General features: G+C 45.1%; 1 protein-coding gene across 1 annotated transcript in view; it reads right to left on the bottom strand.

Annotated features, from left to right (window-relative positions):
- LOC311230138 (stathmin-3-like) overlaps positions 1-22,300 on the bottom strand; it is a 50,471-nt gene extending 28,171 nt beyond the window's left edge. The window contains exon 1 of the mRNA XM_084316316.1: positions 22,174-22,300. Within this exon, the coding sequence (XP_084172442.1) occupies positions 22,174-22,192 (19 nt within the window). The 5' untranslated portion in view covers positions 22,193-22,300. The remainder of the gene's footprint in view (positions 1-22,173) is intronic.
- Between the last annotated feature and the right edge of the window lie 809 nt (positions 22,301-23,109).

Here is a 23,109-nt window from a genome sequence, read left to right as displayed (position 1 = left end):
CAAGCTAAGCAGCTATCACCTGAACTTGTACACAACGATATAACAAGCCACACTCAGACAGGCCGCCGTTCTGAAACCCTCCTCACCTTTTAAGAGAGAAGAGAAACGAGATGTTAACACAGTTTTACAACAGTGATTTTACCATACATCCGGCGGAGCCAGCACAAGTCCCATCTGGGCTGTAGCCGACTTGAACATGGATTTTCCGATAACGAACATCCATGCCCACATTTCCTCGTTTAGGGTATACTCTCATTTGCATATGAAAGATGGGGCCTATACGGTGACAGAGAAGTACCCACGCGTCCAGAGATCCTGGGATCACCAGTTTACTGGTCGTGGCCCACTAGTTGCTATAGTGGGCTTCAAACCAAGATCCTCCGCCGTCGCCTAAAAAGGCTGAACAAAGGACCCTAATCTGGGGCCGGTTTTCGTAAACATTGTCAGCTAGCCCCCATAGCACTAACAGACAAGTGGTGCTTGCAAGCAAACATACTCACCAAACCTGGAACCCACCGCTTCTCACAACAGTCGGTGCGTCCTACAGTCCAGCTGTGTTGCTGGAGGGTTTTACCCCATCCAGCCGCAGCAAGGAGGACTGCAGTTGGGAGGCATGTAAGCGGCGTGAACTCCCAATACGAAAAAAATGGTGGAGGTGTAGAATGATCATCTTTATTTATACTCGATAATACACTGAGTAATTAAACTCATTTACAGTGCCGTCGAAATTTCAGTTCCTTCCTTCAGTAACATTTGGAACGATATGAGTTATTTTAATGTACTTTTTCTCTTTCATTCCCAGGCCTCTAGGACCTGTCGTGGTTTGGTTTGATGAGCTGGAGTGTGAGGGGAGCTGAGTATCTGAGCACCAGTATGTGGAGAGTGGAGGATTTGTGGTTTGAAGCGGGTAATGTTTCCTTCTCTCTCTCACACACACACACACACACAGACACACACACACGTGCGCGCACACACACAAAATCGATAAACTAATCAGGCAAGTGTGTGGAAGCTGCTCTTAGCAACTGGACTGCTCTCTCAAGTCACAGCCAAACCACCCGCTCATTATTCTCACTGAGCTGTAAAACTCTGCGCAAATGCTGCAGTGGCTGCCAATCATTTAATTTCATTTCATTTTGCACAAATGTATACAAAATGTATCGATAAAATGGACAAACTGAGAAAGAAGAAGCAATTCAAGAATGTGGAAAGAAGGCCAATTTTTTTTTAAAGAAAATCACAAACAAACAAACATGGCTTTTCGTATGGCTAATGCAAAAGCGATCCAGGCTGTTAGAGATGACAGGTTTCATCCCTTCTGAGGTCATTTGCGACACCAAACAACATCTATCATGATATAAGGATGGTAGAACAATTATAGTTTTCACAGTGACCATTTTGACATGTCATTGTAGGATAAACACAAGTGTACTTAATAACATTAAAGATGCCATCACCGACTGGTCACTGTGGAGGAAATATAGAGCTCTTCTCTTCATCCTACCTCAGCCCCTCAGAGAACATGTCTTTAACCCCTCCCCATCTCCTCCATTTGACCCATCCTATGGGACTCCCTCTCCTCCCCCTCCTGATTATAAAGGAGTCCTTCCCTCGTCATTCTTGGTTCTATTTCCGGGTCTTGTAGCTGATGAACCTAGAATGGGACCCACACAGCCATATCTCTAACTATCTTGTAATGTATTGCTCAATCTGGCTAATAAATCGTATTAACCGGATCCATTTGACTGAGTAAGTTATTCATGATATACGTTATCCACAACATCAGTAACATGGGTCTCCCACTGGGAGACTCCCAGTCCCTCCGCTCTGCAGTAAACACAAAATACACTTTATACAATCAGAAGAGATAATGCCACACTGAAGAAAGAATGGTCAGACAAAAATAAGAAATAAAAACTAGTTTTAAGCAAATATTATTTACAAATAATAGCAGCAGATACAACGTTTCGACCCTTCCGGTCTTTTTCAAGTAAGAAATACAGTACTTGAGTACTTGAGTACTTGAAAAAGACCGGAAGGGTCGAAATGTTGTATCTGCTGCTATTATTTGTCACAATTAAAACACCTTGGAGCATCAAAAGTGAGTTGCAAGCCCCGCTTTGTTTTATATAGATTATGGTTAGGGAAATGGTTATGGTTAGGGTTAGGATTAGGGTTGCAGCGAACACACCAGTTCTTAGGAACGGCTGGGTGACGTCCGTGCCGTCTCACTGGAATGACTGTGACACATCTAAATGGAATGCAACCTACCTCCAGGACCTTATCTCTCTCCATCACTCTCCACCTTCAAATCCCGACTAAAAACGAGTGATGCACCGATGTGAAAATTGTGGCCGATACCGATAACCGATATTAATATTGCTGTTCTGGCCGATACCAATATTTACCGATGTCGATATCTCTGTATAGAAAACACTTTTTCATGATAATCAAATAAAGAGCTATTTTCCAAAACGCATAATTTTTTTACTTTTGTAACTTATTTTCAGAAAATATATATATTTTTTTTTTATATCGGCCTGTATCGGCCCTATCTTAACATCGGACCGATACCGATGTGTAAAAAAAAACGGCCATATCGGCCGATATTATATCGGCGGAAGATATATCGTGCATCACTACAAAAACCTACCTGTTCTCCCAAGCATACAACCTTCCCTACCCATAACCACCCTCCTCCAACACCCCTGCACAAAAAGGGCAGCATATTAGACCCAGGCAACTACCGCCCTGTTTCTATCCTTATCTCCATCTCGAAAGTCATGGAAAAAATAGTCTACGAACAGGTCGAAAAGTACCTAGTGGAAAAAAATTTTATCTACGAATTCCAATCTGGCTTCAGAACATCCCACTCCACTGACACATGCCTTCTCTATTTAAACGACCACATCAAACAAGAGGTGGACGCGGGCAAATACTGCGGCATGGTCATGCTGGACCTACAAAAGGCCTTCGACACTGTCAATCACACCATTCTGATTGACAAGCTAAAAGCAACTTTTGATAGTCTATCAGTGAGCTGGATGCAATCCTACCTGGAGGGGAGAGGACAGATGGTGGAGGTAAACGGTACCCTATCCCCCCCCCTCCCAGTGAGTTGTGGTGTTCCACAAGGAAGCATACTAGTACTGCTACTGTCTGTTCCTAATTTATGCAAATGAAATGTTGTCAGCTTGTGACTGCAACTTGTTCCTGTTCGCGGACGACTCAGCCCTGCTGGTCTCTGACAAGAACAAGTTACAGGTTGAAAAAACCCTCAGCTCGGAACTAGGCAAAATCTGCATATGGCTCGCTGATAACAAACTATCATTACACCTGGGCAAATCAGAGTCCATTCTCTTCGGTTCAAATAACAAACTCAGCAAGACCGACGGCTTCTCAGTTACAGTGGGTGACAATATTGTCACAAGGAAAGATGAAATTACATACCTAGGTTCCATCCTAGAGGCAAATCTTTCCTGTGACAAAATGGCATCCAATGTAATAAAAAAAAGTCAACCAACAAACTCGATTCTTGTACCGGATCTCCTCTCTGGTAAACAAGAATACCCTGAAGACTCTGGCAGGAGCACTCATTCAAGGGTACTACGACTATGCTTGCACCTCACGGTACCAAATCACCTCAAAGGCGCTAAAAACTAAATTACAAACATCGCAAAACAAACTGGTCAGACTACTGCTTGACCTTACTCCTAGAACCCACCTCACCCCTGCCCACTTTGACAACCTAGGATGGCTTAGAGTAGACGCCAGAGTACAGCAACTTTCAATGGGCCTGGTATACAAGATACACACGACTAGTAAGGTACCCATGTACATGTCAAAATACTTCCCAAAGGTCAGTGAATACCACAATCACAACACCAGAGGGAGCTCCACAAATCATGTTAAACCCAGATTCGGCTCAAACAAGGGACTAAACACGTTTCGCAATTATGTCACATCAATGTGGAACGCCCTACCCAAAGCTGTAAAGGAATGTGAATCACTATCCACTTTCAAAACCACTCTCAAAGAACACCTACGGGAGACTGCAATTCGAAACTGGCCCCTGTAAATGTCCCCCCCCCCCCCCACCTCCAATGTACAGCCACCCACCCACCCACCCAACCCCACCCCACCTACCCAACCTCCTCCAATGTACAGTTTCTACATCAAATGTATATACACTCTTTTTCTGTAAACTTTTTGTATCACAAACAGTACTGTATTTGCAAATCTGGTATGTCATAAATGTATAGATGTAGGCAGCAGTACTGTCTATCTGTATGTTGTGTATGTCATATATGTTATGATGAATTGAAAATGGGGGACCCTGATGTAAACAAGATGAAAGTCTTTCTCTGGTCTGCATCCCCTTAACAATTGTATGTATTGAGCTGTACTGTACTGTACCCATTCTGCAATCTGTTAATAAACTTTTCAATCAATCAATCAATCAACCTAACCCAAGAATACACAAGACCTCCTCTTGGAACCAAGTATGGTTTCGTCAATATTCCAATGTACAGTTTTGCTTGTACAGTTGTACAGTTACCCCCCCCCCCCCACCCACCCAACCACCTCCAATGTACAGTCCCCCCCCCCACCCACCCCCCCACCCCACCTACCCAACCTCCTCCAATGTACAGTTTCTACGTCAAATGTATATACTCTCTTTTTTAGACTATTTTTGTATCACAAACAGTACTGTATTTGCAAATCTGATATGTCATAAATGTATAGATGTAGCAGTACTGTCTATCTGTATGTCGTGTATGTCATATTTATGATTCATTGAAAATGGGGGACCCTGATGTAAACAAGATGAAAGTCTTTCTCTGGTCTGCATCCCCTTAACAATTGTGTGTATGTACTGTACCCATTCTGCAATCTGTTAATAAAGTTTTCAATCAATCAATCAAACCACCTCCCTTTCCCAATTCCCTACTTTCTCTCCCTCTCCTGCCCCCCCCCCCCCCCCCCCCCCCCCCCCCTCCCCTCGGTTTCCTTACTTCCCTGACTGTTCCCCTACTGGACCTGTTGTATGTCCTGCGTTTTCATACTGTTGCTTATTCCCTGTGGTTCTTTGTTTCTTTGTTCATTTGTTTTTGCTCATTGTCAGCGTCTTTGGGTTCCTGAAAAGCGCTTTATAAATAAAAATGTATTATTATTACTCAGGTCTGGCAGCCAAAACCTCCTCGCCATCCCACGCACTAGGCTGTCAACCATGGGGCACCGTGCTTTTTCCGCACTGGGGCCGCACCTGTGGAATCAGCTGCCAGGATCCATCAAGGCCTCAGACTCCCTTGCTGCCTTCAAGGCCAGAACCCAAAAGACAAAAAATATATATATATAATTTATAAAAAAAAACCTAACTAACCTTATTGTCATGCACTTGTCCTAATATACTAACCTACACTGTAGCACTCACTTGATGAACATTGTTACTCAGCTGATAGATTTGTGCCCTTCCTGATGACTTGTCGTACAGAACTTGTAAGTCGCTTTGGATAAAAGCGTCAGTTAAATTACTAAATGTAAATGTAAACCCATTGTTTTTTAATCTGCTCCTATGTTTTTAGTTTTTTATTTTATTTTATTTTATTCATTTTAAATGTTTTTATGTTTTACACCTTTTTTATTCTTATATGTTTTTATTTTACTCATTTGAATGTTTTCATGTTTTAAACCTTTTATTTAAATGTTTCTCCTTCTCCTGTGAAGCACCTTGAGATCTTACTGAGTTTAAAGTGTGAAATATAAATGAAATATTATTATAATTAAAGCTATTAATTACACCTGCTGTTAAAATGGCGCTGTGATGTCAAAATGGCCGCTGTGAAAAGGGCCTATCTTCTATATAGGTGTGGCGAATTAATGCTGCTTGACTAACTGCCATCAGATGGAGGTGATTCCTTCCTGCCTGAAGGAGTGGCTGAGTACAGAATGTCCCCCGAATATCAAAACAAGAAGCAGAGGAATATCCCTACTGCATGGGGACTGTCCTCCTCACTCCAGTGCAACTGTGAATAGTAATCTATCTGATCTGACAATATCATATCCACATAATATCTATATCATATCCATAATCGTCTCTATATTATCTTTATGTCTCTTTCATGCATCTAGTGTATTTCTGAATATATCTTGTATGTCATATGTCATATATCTTGTATATTTATTCAATAGTGAACACCTTTGCACGCAAGAGGTCAATGGTCTGTTAGTTCCCATATAACGAACTGTTGAGATACAGGAGACAGGGCCGTAGGCACTTATGTACAGTATGTTTACGTTAGTTTGTCAGTGACGTTGAGCACACATACATACTAAATACATAAACAATATTAGGTATAAATTATAGTAAAGTACTTGAGGTGCTTTTACTTCATATACGTACCACTACATTTGAATTGTATTACTCCTCTTTATCTGAACCCTGCAGTTAGTTACTTTGAAGAAAAAGGCTTTGTGTGTAAAATATGCAATACATTGGAAAAAGGTTATTCCGACATAATTATAATTACATGCAGATGTGTTGATTATTTGATTATAACCCAACACAAATGGTATAAAGTGCACTTCATGAAGTGTGTTCCTACAGTTGGAAGCACAGTGGATAATCACACTGGGTGTCAACCGTGTCGACGCACAGTTATGCAGTCATCTGCTATCTTCCACTGGTATGTGTCCTGGCATACCTTCCAGCGGAGCTCAATATGAAGATGATCAAGTTTAACAGGATGCTATTATGAGGAACAAACACCTGGTTTTTAGGTCAAGCACCCCCCTAGTCAATTAATCGGTTGGTTTAACTATAGGGCTGTCCCCTAACCAGTTGGTTTAACTAGACTGTCCTCTAGTTGAATAATCAGTTGGTTTAACTGGAGGGCTGTCCCCTAGTTGATTAACCAGTTGGTAAGACTGTCCCCTAGTTGATTAACCAGTTGGTTTAACTATAAGACTGTCCCCTAGTTGATTAATCAGTTGGTTTAACTATAGGGCTGTCCCCTAGTTGATTAATCAGTTGGTTTAACGTACGGTTATGTATATAACCATAGTTATATGAGTATAGTGACGCTCTGCGTCATACTGGAATACTCTTCCATATCAGTATTAGCACTGAATAAATTTTCACATGCACCTTTACACACCTCATCTGTCTGGCCACACCCCCATCCGCTCCTCTACATAAGCAGGGGTGTGGCCATACTAACAGCTCCTTCCCAAGTCTTTCACCACAAAGGCAAGACCACGGGTTCCTCAGTGAGTCCGACGCAGAGCGTCACTATACTCATATAACTATGGTTATATACATAACCGTACGTTATATATCGTATATCTCCGCTCTGCGTCATACTGGAATACAGGAGCTAAGCAGAGCGAGAGCTCGACAAATGTACCCGCTGAGGTCCCCCACAACCATCAGACCCGGGGAGGACCCGAGCACCCGGACCCCCCTAACGGAGGACGGGAGGGTATCGGATCCGACTGTGCGAAGAGGAGATTAGCAACTCAACACACAGGGTGAGCAGACCGTGGGACTTACCCACGACTACACAAACGCGCAACCCACATGCCACTAGGGAACGAACGGAAGGAACAAACCCCCGTTACAACCCCAACATCACGGGGTCAAGAGCAAAAGCCCAACCCCGTGGCAAGGCCGTAGCAGCGGAGCGCGAAGGAGGACCCAGACCCAGGAAGGGACTGGACCCCCCCGGAAAAGGGGGCCTAGAGAGGCCAACGACGCCGCAGCATCGAGACCCCACCAGGCGGTCACTAGTGACACCACCCCCCACATTGCCAGCGTATTCGGACAGGGCCCATCCAAGAGCAGGCCCTTCCCCCCTACAGCACGCCGCCCCGAAGCACTCAAGAGGCTACACCCACAGCGGGACCAGGCATTGCACCGGGGAGACGACCCCCAAAAGAGGTCAATCCCTCAATCCAGGCAACAGGCCACTCGACCTGAGCCTGGAGCACTGCGGACTAGACAGGCGCCAAAGGGGTCTGCTGAAACAGCACCCCGGCGGAAGGGGCGTACGCTGGTATGCTGTGCACCATGTCGCAGCCTTCACAAAAAACCACTCGACTCACTAGAGGGGCCGAGGCAGAGAAGGCTGACATGATTGGCAGACGTCATGAAAGGTGCGGGGGCACACTCACAGGTAGACGGGGCCAAACCCGGCCTACCCAGAGAGTTGACTCCGCTACCAACACACCAGGGAACCAACCACCCCCTTGGTTCTAACATGAGGTGGTTGTTCCTATAACCCCCCAAGAAAAAACTCCAAAACACAACTGCGGGTATACACTGGCTATACCACAGTACAAGTGTTTCAGTTTTCAAGAAGGGGTTAACCCAGGCCAACAGGTCGATGAAAACAATTTCGAACCGGGACGTACACAGGGATGCCAGAGGAGTTCTACAAGGACCACCTTAACAGCCCCCTCCCAGCCCTGCCTAAGCAGGAGAAGAGAGGGGCGAATGGAGAAGGACCAGGCTCCTTCAGCACAGCGCAAGGTACAACACAACATGGACCAAGCAACAGTGAGAGGTAACACGTAGTAACATAACCACGAACATCTCCATAACGTCAAACCCTGCAACGCCCGGGCCGACCCGGCATTTTTCCCCCCGAAAAAAGCACAAGTCCCTCAGGGTACCAGAACAGCAGATCTGCGCCCCGGCGGACAACAGGGGTTAACTGACCTGGTCCGGCGCAACCAGAATCAGTCCTGTGCCCTAATCACGCCGCCATCCCCAGTCCCAGGAGGGGGGTAGGTACGCGTGTCGATCCAAAACATTATAGAGGGCACCACTCAGACAGTCCCCTTCGTACCACGCCCGGTGGCCCACCCCAAGGGCGTGAGACCCCTCTACCAATGCTTTGATCTATTCTGTTAACATCCCCCAGATATGAACGAGAATTCGTCGAGACAAGCCTAGTACACTGGTGCTCGGAAGAGACAAACTCCATCCCAGTTGCCCCATAAAAACGCTGTTTCAATGATGAGCAACCAAGGCGCGCAAGCCCATGCGTGGTTCCTATCAGAAGCACCCAGGGCCAGCACTATGTACACGTCGAGACCCAAAACATATCAATGGACATTCTAACAAGAACCCAGATACCGTTCCTCCAAGCCGCCTGGGAGAACGACAAGAAGCCGCTTTTTTCACAGAAAGAAATACGGACATGGGTCCCATACGACGCAGCTGAGGGAAACAAACACCCCGTCAACCATGCTCCATAAAAGAGGGGACGGGGAGCGACGTACCCATATGCCAGTCAATGACAGACGAGGATTCTTGTAAAACAACAACTTCTCTCGACGCTGCCGCAAGGAAATATTCCACCCTTTGATGGACACATTCTGGAATACAAGTCCTTTATTTACTCTTTTGAGCATTGTATTGAGAGCAAAACAGACAACAACAGAGACAGGTTGCAGTTCCTTATACAGTTTACAAGAGGCCAAGCTCAACGGCTAGTCAAAAGCTGTGAATACATGTCTCCAGACAGAGGCTATCAGAAAGCAAAGGATCTACTAAAGGAAAACTTTGGGAATGAATACAAGCTCTCTTGTGCTTACCTGGAAAAGGCTCTATCCTGGCCCCTAGTTAAAACTGAAGATTCAAGGTCGCTGCAGGATTACGCCATGTTTCTAAGGAGTTGCTGCAATGCTATGGAGGAAATGGAGTACTTGGAGGAACTAGACACAGTGTCCAACATGAGAGGCATTGTGCTTAAACTACCGTACAAGCTCAGGGAGAGATGGCGCAGCACAGCCTACGCACTGCAAGAGGGGCGCAGTCGGAGAATAAGGATTTTAGACCTTGTCTGTTTCATTGAAAGACAAGCTCGCATACTGGCAGACCCAGTTTTTGGCGATCTTCAAGACCAGTCAGCTGCCAAAGGAAAGGTGGCTGTAAATACTAGATTTCCTGTTAAACCACAGATCCCAAGGGTGTATGACAGTAGTTTTGCCACAGGTGTCACTATTTCCCCAAAAGAAGAAGAGCGTGAACCCTCCTGTCCCTTCTGTAGGTGCAAGCACACATTGGAAGTGTGTAAACAGTTTGTGGAGGGGACATATAGGAGCAGACTGAACTTTGCAAAGTTTAAGGGCTTATGCTTTAGCTGTCTCTCCACAGGCCACATAAGTAGAGACTGTGAACAACGCCTCACCTGTAGAGTGTGCGAGCAGGCCCACCCAAGTGCCCTGCACATCTATATGAGACATGGTCCAGCTAATCAGACTGAACAGCCCTCTGGTGTAGCAGGCAGAACCACAGCAGAGTTATGTGGTCACATAGGGGCCGGAGAACAAAGGAATGTGCTGTCCATTGTCCCAGTGCAGGTCAAGGCAGCAAAAGGCAGTCGGGTATTGCAGGTCTATGCGCTCCTGGACCCTGGTTCCACCGCTACTTTCTGCTCCGAAGCACTGATGTCTAAACTCAATCTGAAAGGCAGAAAAACCCATATTATGTTAAGCACCATGAATCAGAAAAAACTGGTGCCATCTTACGTTATACCTGGAATTGAGGTTTCAGCACTGGACAGCGACAACTTCCTACCTCTTCCTGACGTTTTTACCCAGCCAGAAATGCCAGTCACCTCAAGTAGCATTCCCATTCAGAGTGACTTAGCACAGTGGGCGTACCTGAATGAAGTCAAGCTTCCCAGTATCAGTGCTGGAGTGGAATTGTTAGTTGGCACCAATGCACCAAAGCTCTTGGAGCCATGGGAGGTTATCAATAGCCAAGGGGAGGGCCCCTACGCAGTAAAAACTCTATTGGGGTGGGTTGTAAATGGGCCACTCAGAAACGGCGGTGAGGACAATACGGAGAGAGTGACTGTAAATAAGATATCAGCCACAAATTTGGAAGGGCTCCTAATGTCACAGTACAACCAGGACTTCAACGAAGTGTCATCTGAGGAAAAGCCAGAGATGTCAGTTGAGGACAAAATGTTTTTGAAAGTAGCCAGTGAGGCTACCCTACAACACGGACACTACAGTCTAAAGTTGCCTTTCAGGAAAGCCAATGTCAGCATGCCTAACAACCGCCATATTGCAGAACAGCGCCTGCAGGGCTTAAAGAGGAAGATGGACCGGGACCAGCACTACAAGCAAGAATACGTTGCATTCCTCAACGACATGTTAGAGAACAACTACGCAGAGGAAGTCCCACAGGAAGAGCTGACAAATGGTACATACCACACCATGGGGTGTACCACCGCAGAAAGAAAAGGCTTAGAGTGGTTTTTGACTGTGCAGCCTCTTACCAAGGCACGTCCCTGAACACAGAGCTCTTGCAGGGACCTGATCTGAATAATTCTCTTGTAGGAGTCATTTTGAGATTTCGCAAAGAGCCAATTGGATTTATGGCCGACATAAAATCAATGTTCCATCAGGTCAGAATGGATAAATCGCATGTGGATTACTTGCGATTCCTGTGGTGGCCACAAGGTGACACCAGTAAGCCCCCAAAAGAATACCGCATGCTGGTGCACATTTTTGGTGCTGTGTCCTCCCCAAGCTGTGCAATTTTTGCATTACAAAAAACAGCTAAAGACAACGAACACGGGTTCTCACCTCAAGTAGCTGAAACCATCCGGCGCAACTTTTATGTCGACGACTGTGTAAAGTCAGTCGCAAAAGAAACTGAAGCCATCCAGCTGGTAAAGGACCTCACTGCATTATGCAGACAAGGCGGGTTTCAGCTGACCCAGTGGGTTAGTAACAGCAGAGCAGTTCTAGCCTCTATTCCCCCAGAGCAAAGGGCAAAGGATGTTAGGACTTTGGATATCGACAAAGACAGTCTCCCCATTGAAAGAACATTGGGTTTGCGGTGGGGTGTGGACTCTGACCATTTCCAGTTTAACATCCATCTCAACCAGAAGCCACATACACGAAGAGGAATACTTTCAGTTGTAAGTTCCATCTTTGATCCACTCGGCTTTCTGGCTCCTCTGATTCTCCCAGCCAAGCAGTTGCTACAAGAGCTCTGTCAGAGAGGTTTTGGGTGGGACGAACCTTTGCCCCAGACTATATCGGATAAATGGATCGGATGGATAACTAGTCTGGAGGGGATAAAGCACTTCCAAGTGCCTCGCTGTCTGAAGCCAAATACCTATGGAACTCAACAGTTTGCACAGCTGCATCACTTCTCCGACGCCAGCGAGAATGGCTATGGCTCAGTAAGCTACATTAGACAGGTTAACATTCAAGATGTTGTTCATGTTGCCTTTGTCCTAGGAAAATCCAGAGTCCTTCCTTTAAAGCACATCACAGTACCGCGACTGGAGTTGGCAGCTGCAACACTGTTGGTGAAGGTGGACAAAATGCTGAGGAAAGAACTACACATGGACCTAAACCCCTCAGTCTTCTGGACGGATAGCCAAACAGTACTCAAGTACATTGGTAATGACTACACTAGGTTTAAGACCTATGTTGCCAACAGAGTGTCACTGATTCGTGACAATAGTGAGCGGTCTCAATGGAGATATGTAAGCAGCAAGGAAAATCCTGCTGATGACGCCTCGAGAGGAATGAGTGCAGTCAAATTCATGCAGCAAAGAAGATGGATACATGCCCCAGAGTTCCTATGGAAGCCAAAGAAAAGCTGGCCTGTGGAAAAATCATTGACCTCTGAGCCACTGTCGCAAAATGACCCAGAGGTCAGGAAAAACGCTGCTGTATTCACAACAGTAGCAAGCATTGAAACTCCCACAGACCATCTTATTTCATACTTCTCTGATTGGATGAGGCTACTTAAAGCAGTGGCATGGTATCTCAAGGTGAAGAAGGCTCTGATGTTGACCGCCAAAAAGCGCAAGGAGCTTTCCCCAGGTCACAGCCACACACGCTCGAGCAGCCAAAGGATGAGCACCGAGCTAAGCGCTTTCAGGACCACACTTGGTGGACAACTCCTCACAGTGGAAGACCTCTCACAGGCAGAGAGGTCCGTCATCACCTACGTTCAAAAGCAATCCTTCCCAGTGGAAATGGCAGCGCTGGAAACCGCTCCATTCAGAGTGCAGTAGGATCTACAGGCTCGATCCTATACTGGATGGAGGCATCATGAGAGTAGGCGGCCGCCTACACAGATCTGCAATGCCTGATGAGACCAAACATCCTTATATTCTGCCCAAAGATGCTCACACTTCAGATCTCCTACTACGACACATCCACGAACGCTCTGGACACAGCGGGAGAAACTACATGCTTTCAGAGCTCCGTAAAAAGTATTGGGTTTTAAAGGGAAACTCGGCAGCAAGGAAAATAGTCTCAAAGTGTGTTGTGTGTCGGCGTGTGAGAGGCAAGACAGGTGAGCAGAAAATGGCCGATTTGCCACAAGAAAGAGTCTTACCTGACCTCCCTCCTTTCACCAACGTCGGATTGGACTACTTTGGACCGCTTAAAGTAAAGCGAGGAAGGAGTATTGTTAAACGGTATGGAGCCCTGTTTACCTGCATGAGTAGCAGAGCTGTACATCTGGAGGTGGCTTACTCATTAGACACGGACTCATGTATTCATGCTCTGAGAAGATTTGTTTGCAGGAGAGGTCAGGTTAAGCATATCAGATCGGACAACGGTACAAACCTGGTGGGTGCCCAAGCTGAGCTCAAAAAGGCCATGAGTTCACTAAACGAAGGAAAAATCCAAGGCGCTTTGCACCCCGAAGGAATCCAGTGGAGTTTCAATCCACCAGCGGCCTCACATTATGGTGGAGTCTGGGAGAGACTCATAAGATCTGTCCGTCAGGTGCTGACCTCCACTCTCAATCAGCAGACCCTCGACGATGAAGGCCTACAAACCATCTTCTGCGAGGTAGAGGCCATCCTCAATAACCGTCCTCTCTCCACCGTGTCCTCGGATCCACAAGACCTGGAACCATTGACTCCCAATCACATCCTCCTGCTAAAAACGCAACCCATCATACCTCCGGGAACGTTTCAGAGGTCTGACCTCTACGCCAGGCGCCGCTGGAAGCAGGTCCAATACATGGCGGATCTGTTCTGGCATAGATGGACACAAGAATACCTTCTGCTACTCCAAGAGAGACAGAAATGGAACACCGTGAGAAAAAACTTTAACATTGGAGATGTCGTCCTGGTAGTTGACCCAACTGCTCCACGGGGGTCGTGGCCGCTAGGCAGAGTACTGGAGACCAAGCCTGATGCAAGAGGTCTGACCCGTGCAGTGAAGCTCCAGATGAAAACGTCCATTATTGATAGGCCCATAGCTAAGCTGTGCCGCCTTCTGGAGAATGAGGAATAACAGTTCTTCATCAATCAACATCAAAAAGGGATGTAATGTATATACTTTATTTTTCTAAATTCATTTGTTGATAGTTATACGGCTCTCTTTATTTAGTTTGAGTAATTGATTCCTAGAGAACCCATAGACTGACGCATAGATATACACCCATAGACTAATACATATACATACACCCATGATACATATATATACACCCATAGACTAATACATAGACATACACGCATAGACTGATACATGGAGATATACACTCTTTGCCACTTTGGATTACAGTTTTTAGCTTTTTCTGATTTGACTGACCTAGCGATCATAAAGATCCCTCCTTAAGGCTATGTGCTAGTAACCTCTGGCCCTAGGATACGGTTAAAAATGAAGAATAACAGTTCTTCTTTCAACATCAACAAGGGATGTAATGTATATACTATATTTTCTAAATTAATTTGTTGATAGTTTTACGGCTCTTTATTTTGTTTGAGTAATTGATTCCTAGAGAACAATTAGGGGCCGGTGTAAGAGCCGCATTCAAGCTTATTTGTTTTGATTAATTGTGAACCTGTATTAATACTTTTCTCTGTTGCAGTGAGTGGGGTGCATTGCTCAGGTGAATGGGGCGGGGCTGACGCTATAAGCCACAGGTGCGGCGTGTGACGGCTGAGCAGCAGGCAGCAGCAATACTGTCATTGACACGCAGCGCAGACGCAACCTTCTTGTTACTAAGATTATTAGGATCTCTTGTTTTGTTATTGAGATTATTGGGATCTCTTGTTTTATTTGAATGTACGGTATTGTTTTCGTATTTTGTTCTTGTCGCCAGTTGCTGGACCATTAAAAGAGCAAAAGGAACAACAAAAGCGTGCAGTGGTTTCTGTTCTGCGACTGCGAGTCTGACACTGCTTCCCAACCTACAAGTGGAAGATTCAAATAGGTTATAAGACAAACCTGTTAGGATTTTGGCCACTACAGGGGGAATCCCATGACTCAACCGACCATTACAGGCGAGGAGTCAGGGAATTCCCTAAACAATACCCCATCAACCTGCTCCATAAAGGAGGGGATGGGGAACCCCCAGAGACTTCCCACGTGAGCAATAAATTGAAAAGCTTATGTAACATTGAGCCACGTGACCAAAGGCTCAAGATACATATATACCGAGCGTAGCAGAACTCTTGAGTTCCTATGCACCGCAACACCAATTTGACAATAACAGAGAACCACACATGGGGCCTGTAAAGAACCCAACGCACGCTAGCCACAGACGACAACACGTCTGCGAACAGGGTTTATAACAAGGCCGAGGTTTATGTGTGAACACGACACCCATGTTTCATGTTTCAAGAAAAAGAAAAAAAAACACAGAAGATCGAGAGAGAGGGTCTATAAGACCGTGGTACAAGCTACACACACGAGTACTTCTGCAGGCCAACACTCCAGTGTTGTGGCTCAATGCCACTGTTTCAAATGTAACAGAACACACAACCCCCTCAGACAACGGTAAATCTTCTTGAAATGAAAGACCCCCACCACCCCAATAACAGCCTGTTCCAGCTGCTGAGGTCAGGCAGACGCCTGCGAACCCCAGCTACTAGGACGGAGAGGCTTAGGCTCAGCTTCTTCCCCCAGGCCATCAGAGCCTTGAACAATGAACATTGAGAGCCACAGAAACTGAACTATCCACACACAAGCACACACAAGCACACACACGACACGCACGCTGAGCACGCTCACACACTAGCAGCCACTTTAACACTCATGCCGCACACACGCACACTTATGGCCAAGAGGAAAGGCTACTTTAAACTAGTATAACAACAGGAACAGTGTGTTTTCTGGGTGCATGTTTCCAAGCATATGTTAAAACAATAAAGGCATCTTTGAGTAAACTTTTAGTAGAGATTCAAGATTCAAGAGGTTTATTCATCACATACAGTACAGTACACAAGACATAGTGAAATGAAGGTGGCCATGCCCGCTTCGATTGTGCAAAGTATCATTAAGTATCTCGAGGCTGGGGCCAGCATGTCCTCTTTTTTGGAAATCAAAATATGGTCACCCTAGTATAGCTGCCAGTGTAGCTGCTACACGTTATTCCAATATGTATTCAATATTTATATTACATTGTGCAGTTTTATTTCATATTTTTAAGACACACTTATTACATTATGAGTTGGCACAGGGTGAAGGGTCAGAAATTATTTTCTTTGCCCTTCTGTTTGTGTGTTTGAGAGTGCCTGGTGGGAGGGTAGGTAGGCTGAGGTGAAGTGAGGTGAGGTGAGGTGAGATCAAATAAGATGAGATAAAATAGGATAAGATAAGATAAAATAAAATAGGATAAGATAAAATAAGATAAGATCAAATAAAATAAAATAGGATAAGATCAAATAGGATAAGATAAGATCAAATAGGATCAGATAAATACCACAAGTGCTACCAGTGATATAACACCAGCTCAGCTGTATGAGGAAATTACCTCCAGAACATTTGAACCTGTTTGAGGAGTGATGTGCTTTCCTGATAAGACAAACACAACCAGGTATGAGGAAGATGTGGATGGTTTCGCCCGTATGACAACCACAACCAGGTATGAGGAAGATATGGATGGTTTCCCCCTATGACAAACAAAGGTTATCCTATAACCCTAGTTATATGATTGGCGTAGTAGACGACAGAGTACAGCAACTTGCAATGGGCCTGGTCTACAAGATACACTACACGACTAAGATACCCATGTACATGTCAAAATACTTCCCAAAGGTCAGTGAATACCACGACCACAACACCAGAGGGAGCTCCACAAATCATGTTAAACCCAGATTCGGCTCAAACAAGGGACTAAACACGTTTAGCAATTATGCCACATCAATGTGGAACGCCCTACCCAAAGCTGTAAAGGAATGTGAATCACTACCCACTTTCAAAACCACTCTCAAAGAACACCTACGGGAGACTGTAATTCGAAACTGGCCCCTGTAAATGTCCTAACCCAACCCCCTCCAATGGGATGATAGGTCTCTCTTTGAGGAGGAGGTGGAGCGAAACTGAGACCTATCAGATTATCACCTGCTGAGTGAAATACCTATCAGATGATCACCTACTGAGTGAGAGACCTATCAGATTATCACTTGATGAGTGAGAGACCTATCAGGTTATCTCCTGCTGAGTGAGAGACCTATCAGATTATCACCTGCCGAGTGAGAGACCTATCAGATTATCACCTGCTGAGTGAGAGACCTATCAGATTATCACCTGCCGAGTGAGAGACCTATCAGATTATCTCCTGCTGAGTGAGAGACCTATCAGATTATCATTGATGAGTGAAACACCTATCAGATTATCACTTGATGAGTGAGAGACCTATCAGATTACCACCTACTGAGTAAGAGACCTATCAGATTATTGCCTTCTGAGCAAGAGACCTATCAGATTATTGCCTTCTGAGCGAGAGACCTATCAGATTATTACCTGCTGAGTGAGAGACCTATCAGATTATCACCTGCTGAGTGAAAGAACTATCAGATTATCACCTGCCGAGTGAGAGACCTATCAGATGATCACCTGCCGAGTGAAAGAACTATCAGATTATCTCCTGCTGAGTGAGAGACCTATCAGATTATCATCTGCCGGGAACGGGTTAGAGCTAGAACACTGCCGTTGAGTGGCTCAGAGAAACACATTAAATCTACCCTCATACTACTCTGCTCCAGGGAAGGTGTCGTTATATACACCCGTGGTTTACAGCATCTCTCACAGGCCTTTCACAAATGCCACTGACCAGCCCTGATTTCCTGGCAGCAGATGAGTCACTCCGGCAGGCGACGAAGACGGCCATGTGCACTGTATTGGGGTGTATAGCTGAACTCTCCACTCACAAGTACACATCACCCACACACACCACACACACACACACACACACACACACACACACACACACACACACACACACACACACACACACACAACACTCATGCGGCAACCGCTAAAGCAATCACTTTAAACAAAATGTCACTTTAAAAAAATAGAAAGTCACTTTAAAGGAAGGAGGTACTGTATAGTATAGTTTAGAGTTAAAGAGTTAAAATTGTAAATTGTATATTGTATATTGTATAGTAGTGTACAGTATATAGGAACCAGTTTCTCAGAAACTTAGCATGTCTTTTTTTACCATGCATATCTTGTGTCTTACCTATTTAATTTTTTCTATGCCTATTTTATTATTGTATTTTGCACAATCAATGCGGGCATGACCACCTGCATTTCACTGTATGCCCTGGTATGTATGTGACAAATAAACCTCTTGATTCTTGATTCTGTATATCGTTACATCAATGGCATTCCAAAGTAGGGCAAGGTAACCGCTAGCCGAGAGCCCTGCTGGAAACACACCAACACACGGCCGCGGCAAAGATTATTCACAACATACATCATCACTCCATGGAGACGCCTCAAAATGTCCGCCTGCGCATGCCCCACGAGGTAAAGTTCTGCGTGAAAACAGAAACTGATTTCACAGCGGGGGGCGTGAAAGACGAAAAACTAAATAAAGTGTTGAATATTCATGTTCCCGACTTCAGGCTGTGAGTCGCTGGCGTGTTAAGGGGATGTGAATTGTAAATCCCTGTCTCTTTCTCCAAGATAACTAGCCTCCCGCTGTGATATTCCAAAAACGATGCCAGATAAGAAGCTGTGTACATCTGAAGAGGAACGTGTAGCAGAACCCTAAAGGCAGACATCATTAGGACATGGAGGAAAGCTGTGCTATAGGCCATGGGGCACTTAATACATTATTTACAAGCTTTGTGCAAGGAAATTACTCTGAATCTTGACAAAAGGGGGCATGCACACACACACACACACACACACACACACACACACACACACACACACACACACACACACACACACACACACACACACACACACACACACACACACACACTTAAAGGAACACCAACATTATGGGAAATGTGCTTACCATCTTCTCCAGAGTCTGATGAGAAGATAGATACCAATTTCCTCTCTTGTGCATTCAGTAGAAAACTATCCGGCTACAAGCTAGCCTAGTTTAGCAGTTAGCACAAATTAATAATCAAATCAAATCAAATTTATTTGTAAGGCCCGACAACACACGTTAACACATCCGGTGCCGTTCACGAGAATTCTCGTTTTTGTGGCCCAACGGTTCAGTGCCAGAAACGAAGATTCTAGTTTCTGGGTCGTTATTTCTTTTATTCGCTATTTCCATTCATAATCTATCGAGGCAGCCTGTCCAGGCTGTCCTGAATGGGTCTGAGATAGCAAACGTCCAATACCGCCACCAAACTCTCTAGCTTGGTCTGTCCGTCTATCTAAAAAGTCCGGTCCAGGTTTTCCTTGTCGGCCAGGAGTAACGTTTATAACACATGGATTGGAGAGAATCGAGCACCGCCGGTTCATGTTCTTTGGTGGATTATCTTGGCAACACGATCGACATCAATACTTGGAATGGCGATCAGATAATTAGAATATTGTAGGGCGGTCAGGTGGCGTAGCGGAGATTGTGCTTGTCACCTATGCAAGAGGCTGCGGTCTCGACTCCCGGAGAGTCAGCATTGCCTTGGCTTGGGCTGATCGCTATACTAACTCGTTTGGCTGAATTAGGGGGAGGGAAGCTGTGGGTGGGTCCTGGGCGTTGTGGACAGCGACCCCTACAGTTCGGTCGGGGCGCCTGCACAGCGAGGGTAGGATCTGGAGAAAGGTAGTGTGACCTTCCACACGTTACACTCTCCCGGTGAGAATCTGCGCTGCCGGCTGGCTGCACATGTGTCGGAGGAAAACATGTGACAGTCTCCGGCCTCCCGGACCAACAGTAGGGGGGGGTGCGCAACAACCAGGAAGGGGGTTGGGAATTGGCATAAACGACTATGGGAGAAAAATCGGAAAAAGGAGGGGGAAAAAGATAATGTAAAAAATTTAAATTAAATAATATTGTTTTTGCAGTACATCCTATTCACGGTAAGGGCTATATGGTATCAATCTTGCGTTGATCCAATAATTCCTTCCCCGCAATCGGAGCTTGTGTGTATGTACTGTGTAACATATTCCGTTGGTGACGATCGAAGCATAGAACCCCCCCCCCAAACCCTTTCATGCATGCATGATGAAACATAATACCGATAATATAGCGTTGATTTCAGATTGATTGTTGATCCAAGCGAGGAATGGCACGGTTTCTAGTGAATGCACTAAACGCTGTTTAGCTGCGTTTCCTGGGATTACACAGAATTACTCTAAAACTATACTCATATTCACCACAGTATAAAACGGGAATGTATGGATGACATTTTTTTTTCTTTTTCACAAATTGAATGATAGGTACTCGATGTCAAATGGGCAATCGTTTTATATCCATAGCTATGATATTTAATATAGTTTTAGCACTGCAAACACCGGCATGTATCCCCATTCATTAAAGCGCTGGCACACACAGCCCACAGAGACCTCTCGTGAATGGCACTGGATGTGTTAATGTCCCCATGGGCCGGACACGTCTTCTTTAAACAAGTCAAGAAGAAACATCACAATAAATCAAGAACAAAACAAAAAACACCATGAAATCCAAAATAAAATGTCAAATTAATAAATGCAACACTCCCAGACATACCCCACACGAAGGTAATGAAAAACTCACTAAAAAACAGAAGCGGACACGGACCACTAGCCTATCTTAAAACTCCGGGAGAGGTGTTTTTGGCCAACAGCTAGGCTTGCCGGTCCGTATCTGCTCCATTAATTTGTGCTAAGCTAGGCTAGCTTGCAGTTGGATAGCTTTCTACTGAACACACTGTTGCATGGACCGTCTCATCTTGAATGGTAGGCCTACACGGTGGGCTAAATAGCAACTTTGAAAGGATGATTCCGGTATTCGGATGATTCTATGGCTTGAGCATGAGTCCAGGAACCAGGTGAAATTGGTATGCATGGTTTGGTTCTCCAACAATCACCACACAAACATCGGCAAAACTAAACCACGGCTAATGCTCGATGAATAGGAGCCATGGGGTAAGAACGACTTGCTGCATGGTTCTTGGTTAAATCACCTTGAATCAACTTACAGTACGACACAAATGTTTTATTTGTCTAGCGTTAGCAGTGGCTACCAACCCCTCCATGTTTCTGGAAAATGACACAATTCTGTACTCAAGTGCCAATAAAATAAGATTGTAAGTAATATTGTAAAATATTACCACTTCCCCCTCCCATTACATAAAGCACGATTATCTTAGAGCTATTTTGAAACGGGGTTCTACCATATCTTCAAAAAAGTATATATTATTTATTTAGTTTTTTGTTTTATGTTAGCTTGAAATGTATAAATGTATAATTGCATTTCAAGCAAAAAAGATTTAAACAATTTATTTAGAAAATACGCATATATATGAAAAGAAAACTAAAAAACATTCAATGTTTGTGGGTGGGGCGGGTGTATGCTGTCAGCTGCATGTGACACCAACCAGGACATTTAGTTTGCCGCACTGCAAGGCTACGGGTGAGCCCCTGATTTAAACTGCTTCACATCTGCATCATCAAACCGGCATTCTGTCGGAGGCGGTCACACCTGCAGACGACACACATCTATATACATAATGTGACATTGGCAGTATTTCATGCTACTGTCTCTATTCGCCTCAGTTCCTGTAAAAAGGGAAGAACATCTCAGTTGCCATGACGATATATTATTATCCTGGATGGAAGCCGCGTATGGAATTAGAGTGGAGACGTAGACGGTGAACCGCCTTCTCCTGCAAGCAGACATTTAAACCCATGCAAGACACGAGGGATGTAGATAATGTGTAACAAAAGAACGGTATTGACAGATGTCGTGGCGTATGGGTCCCACCGGTGTCTCACCTGATACTGTGCTCGTCATGGCTGCTGAATACGGAGGGCGGAGAGCAGGAGGATGCTGCCGGATGGAGGAGAGGAGTGAATGTGAGAGAGGAGGAGGAGAGGGATGGAGAGAGAGAGAGAGAGAGAGAGAGAGAGAGAGAGAGAGAGAGAGAGAGAGAGAGAGAGAGAGAGAGAGAGAGAGAGAGAGAGAGAGAGAGAGAGAGAGAGAGAGAGAGAGAGTGAGAAGGCTGGGTGTAAGTCTCTGTGGTGCTGCTGCTGAGTGGTGCAGTGCACACGCCTCTCCGTGTCGCTGTACGTGAACAATGGCCAGCCGGCAGGGCTAAAGGCTAAATGGAGGATGGGGGGGGGGGGGGGTGGAGGGGAGGGGAGGGGGGTGAGGGTGGGGCCCGGGGGAAGAGGGAGAACTGCACACTCACCCACAAGCACACTTTGCCCCCTCAGATCCCTGTCAAGGAAGCTTAAGCTTGGAGGGCGAGGCACTCCAGTTGAAAATGATGATTTTGACCAGAGAGGGAGATTTTTATTTAGATATTAACATATTTTGCCTTCACTTTCATAAAACATGTAAAGCAATCATCAAAGGTAACTATAAACATCACATTGTTGTGTTTTTGTACGAGCTGCATGATGTAAACCAGGCTACTGAACAAACTTTAACATCCATTTTCTCAAAAAGGTAAATTAATTTGTAGTTACTGCCACCAAATCTGACACAGTGTTTCTAAACTAAATTAAATATTAGTTCATTTAATAAAAATATATTATCATAATACAAAAGATGTATTGTTTATTTTGTATGACGTTTCATTCAGATATGATGAAAGGTATTCAGCTTGGATGCCCCCTAAGCCCTTCCCTTTTCTTATGTGATTTGAAGACAAAGAGATTTAAAAAAAAAAATAATGAGGGTGCCTTATGGAGGGTGGACAGGGGAGG

Source organism: Notolepis coatsorum (genome assembly GCF_963971535.1).
Source record: "Notolepis coatsorum genome assembly, chromosome: 6".
NCBI lineage: Eukaryota > Metazoa > Chordata > Actinopteri > Aulopiformes > Paralepididae > Notolepis > Notolepis coatsorum.
This window is presented reverse-complemented; position numbering and strand designations above follow the sequence as displayed.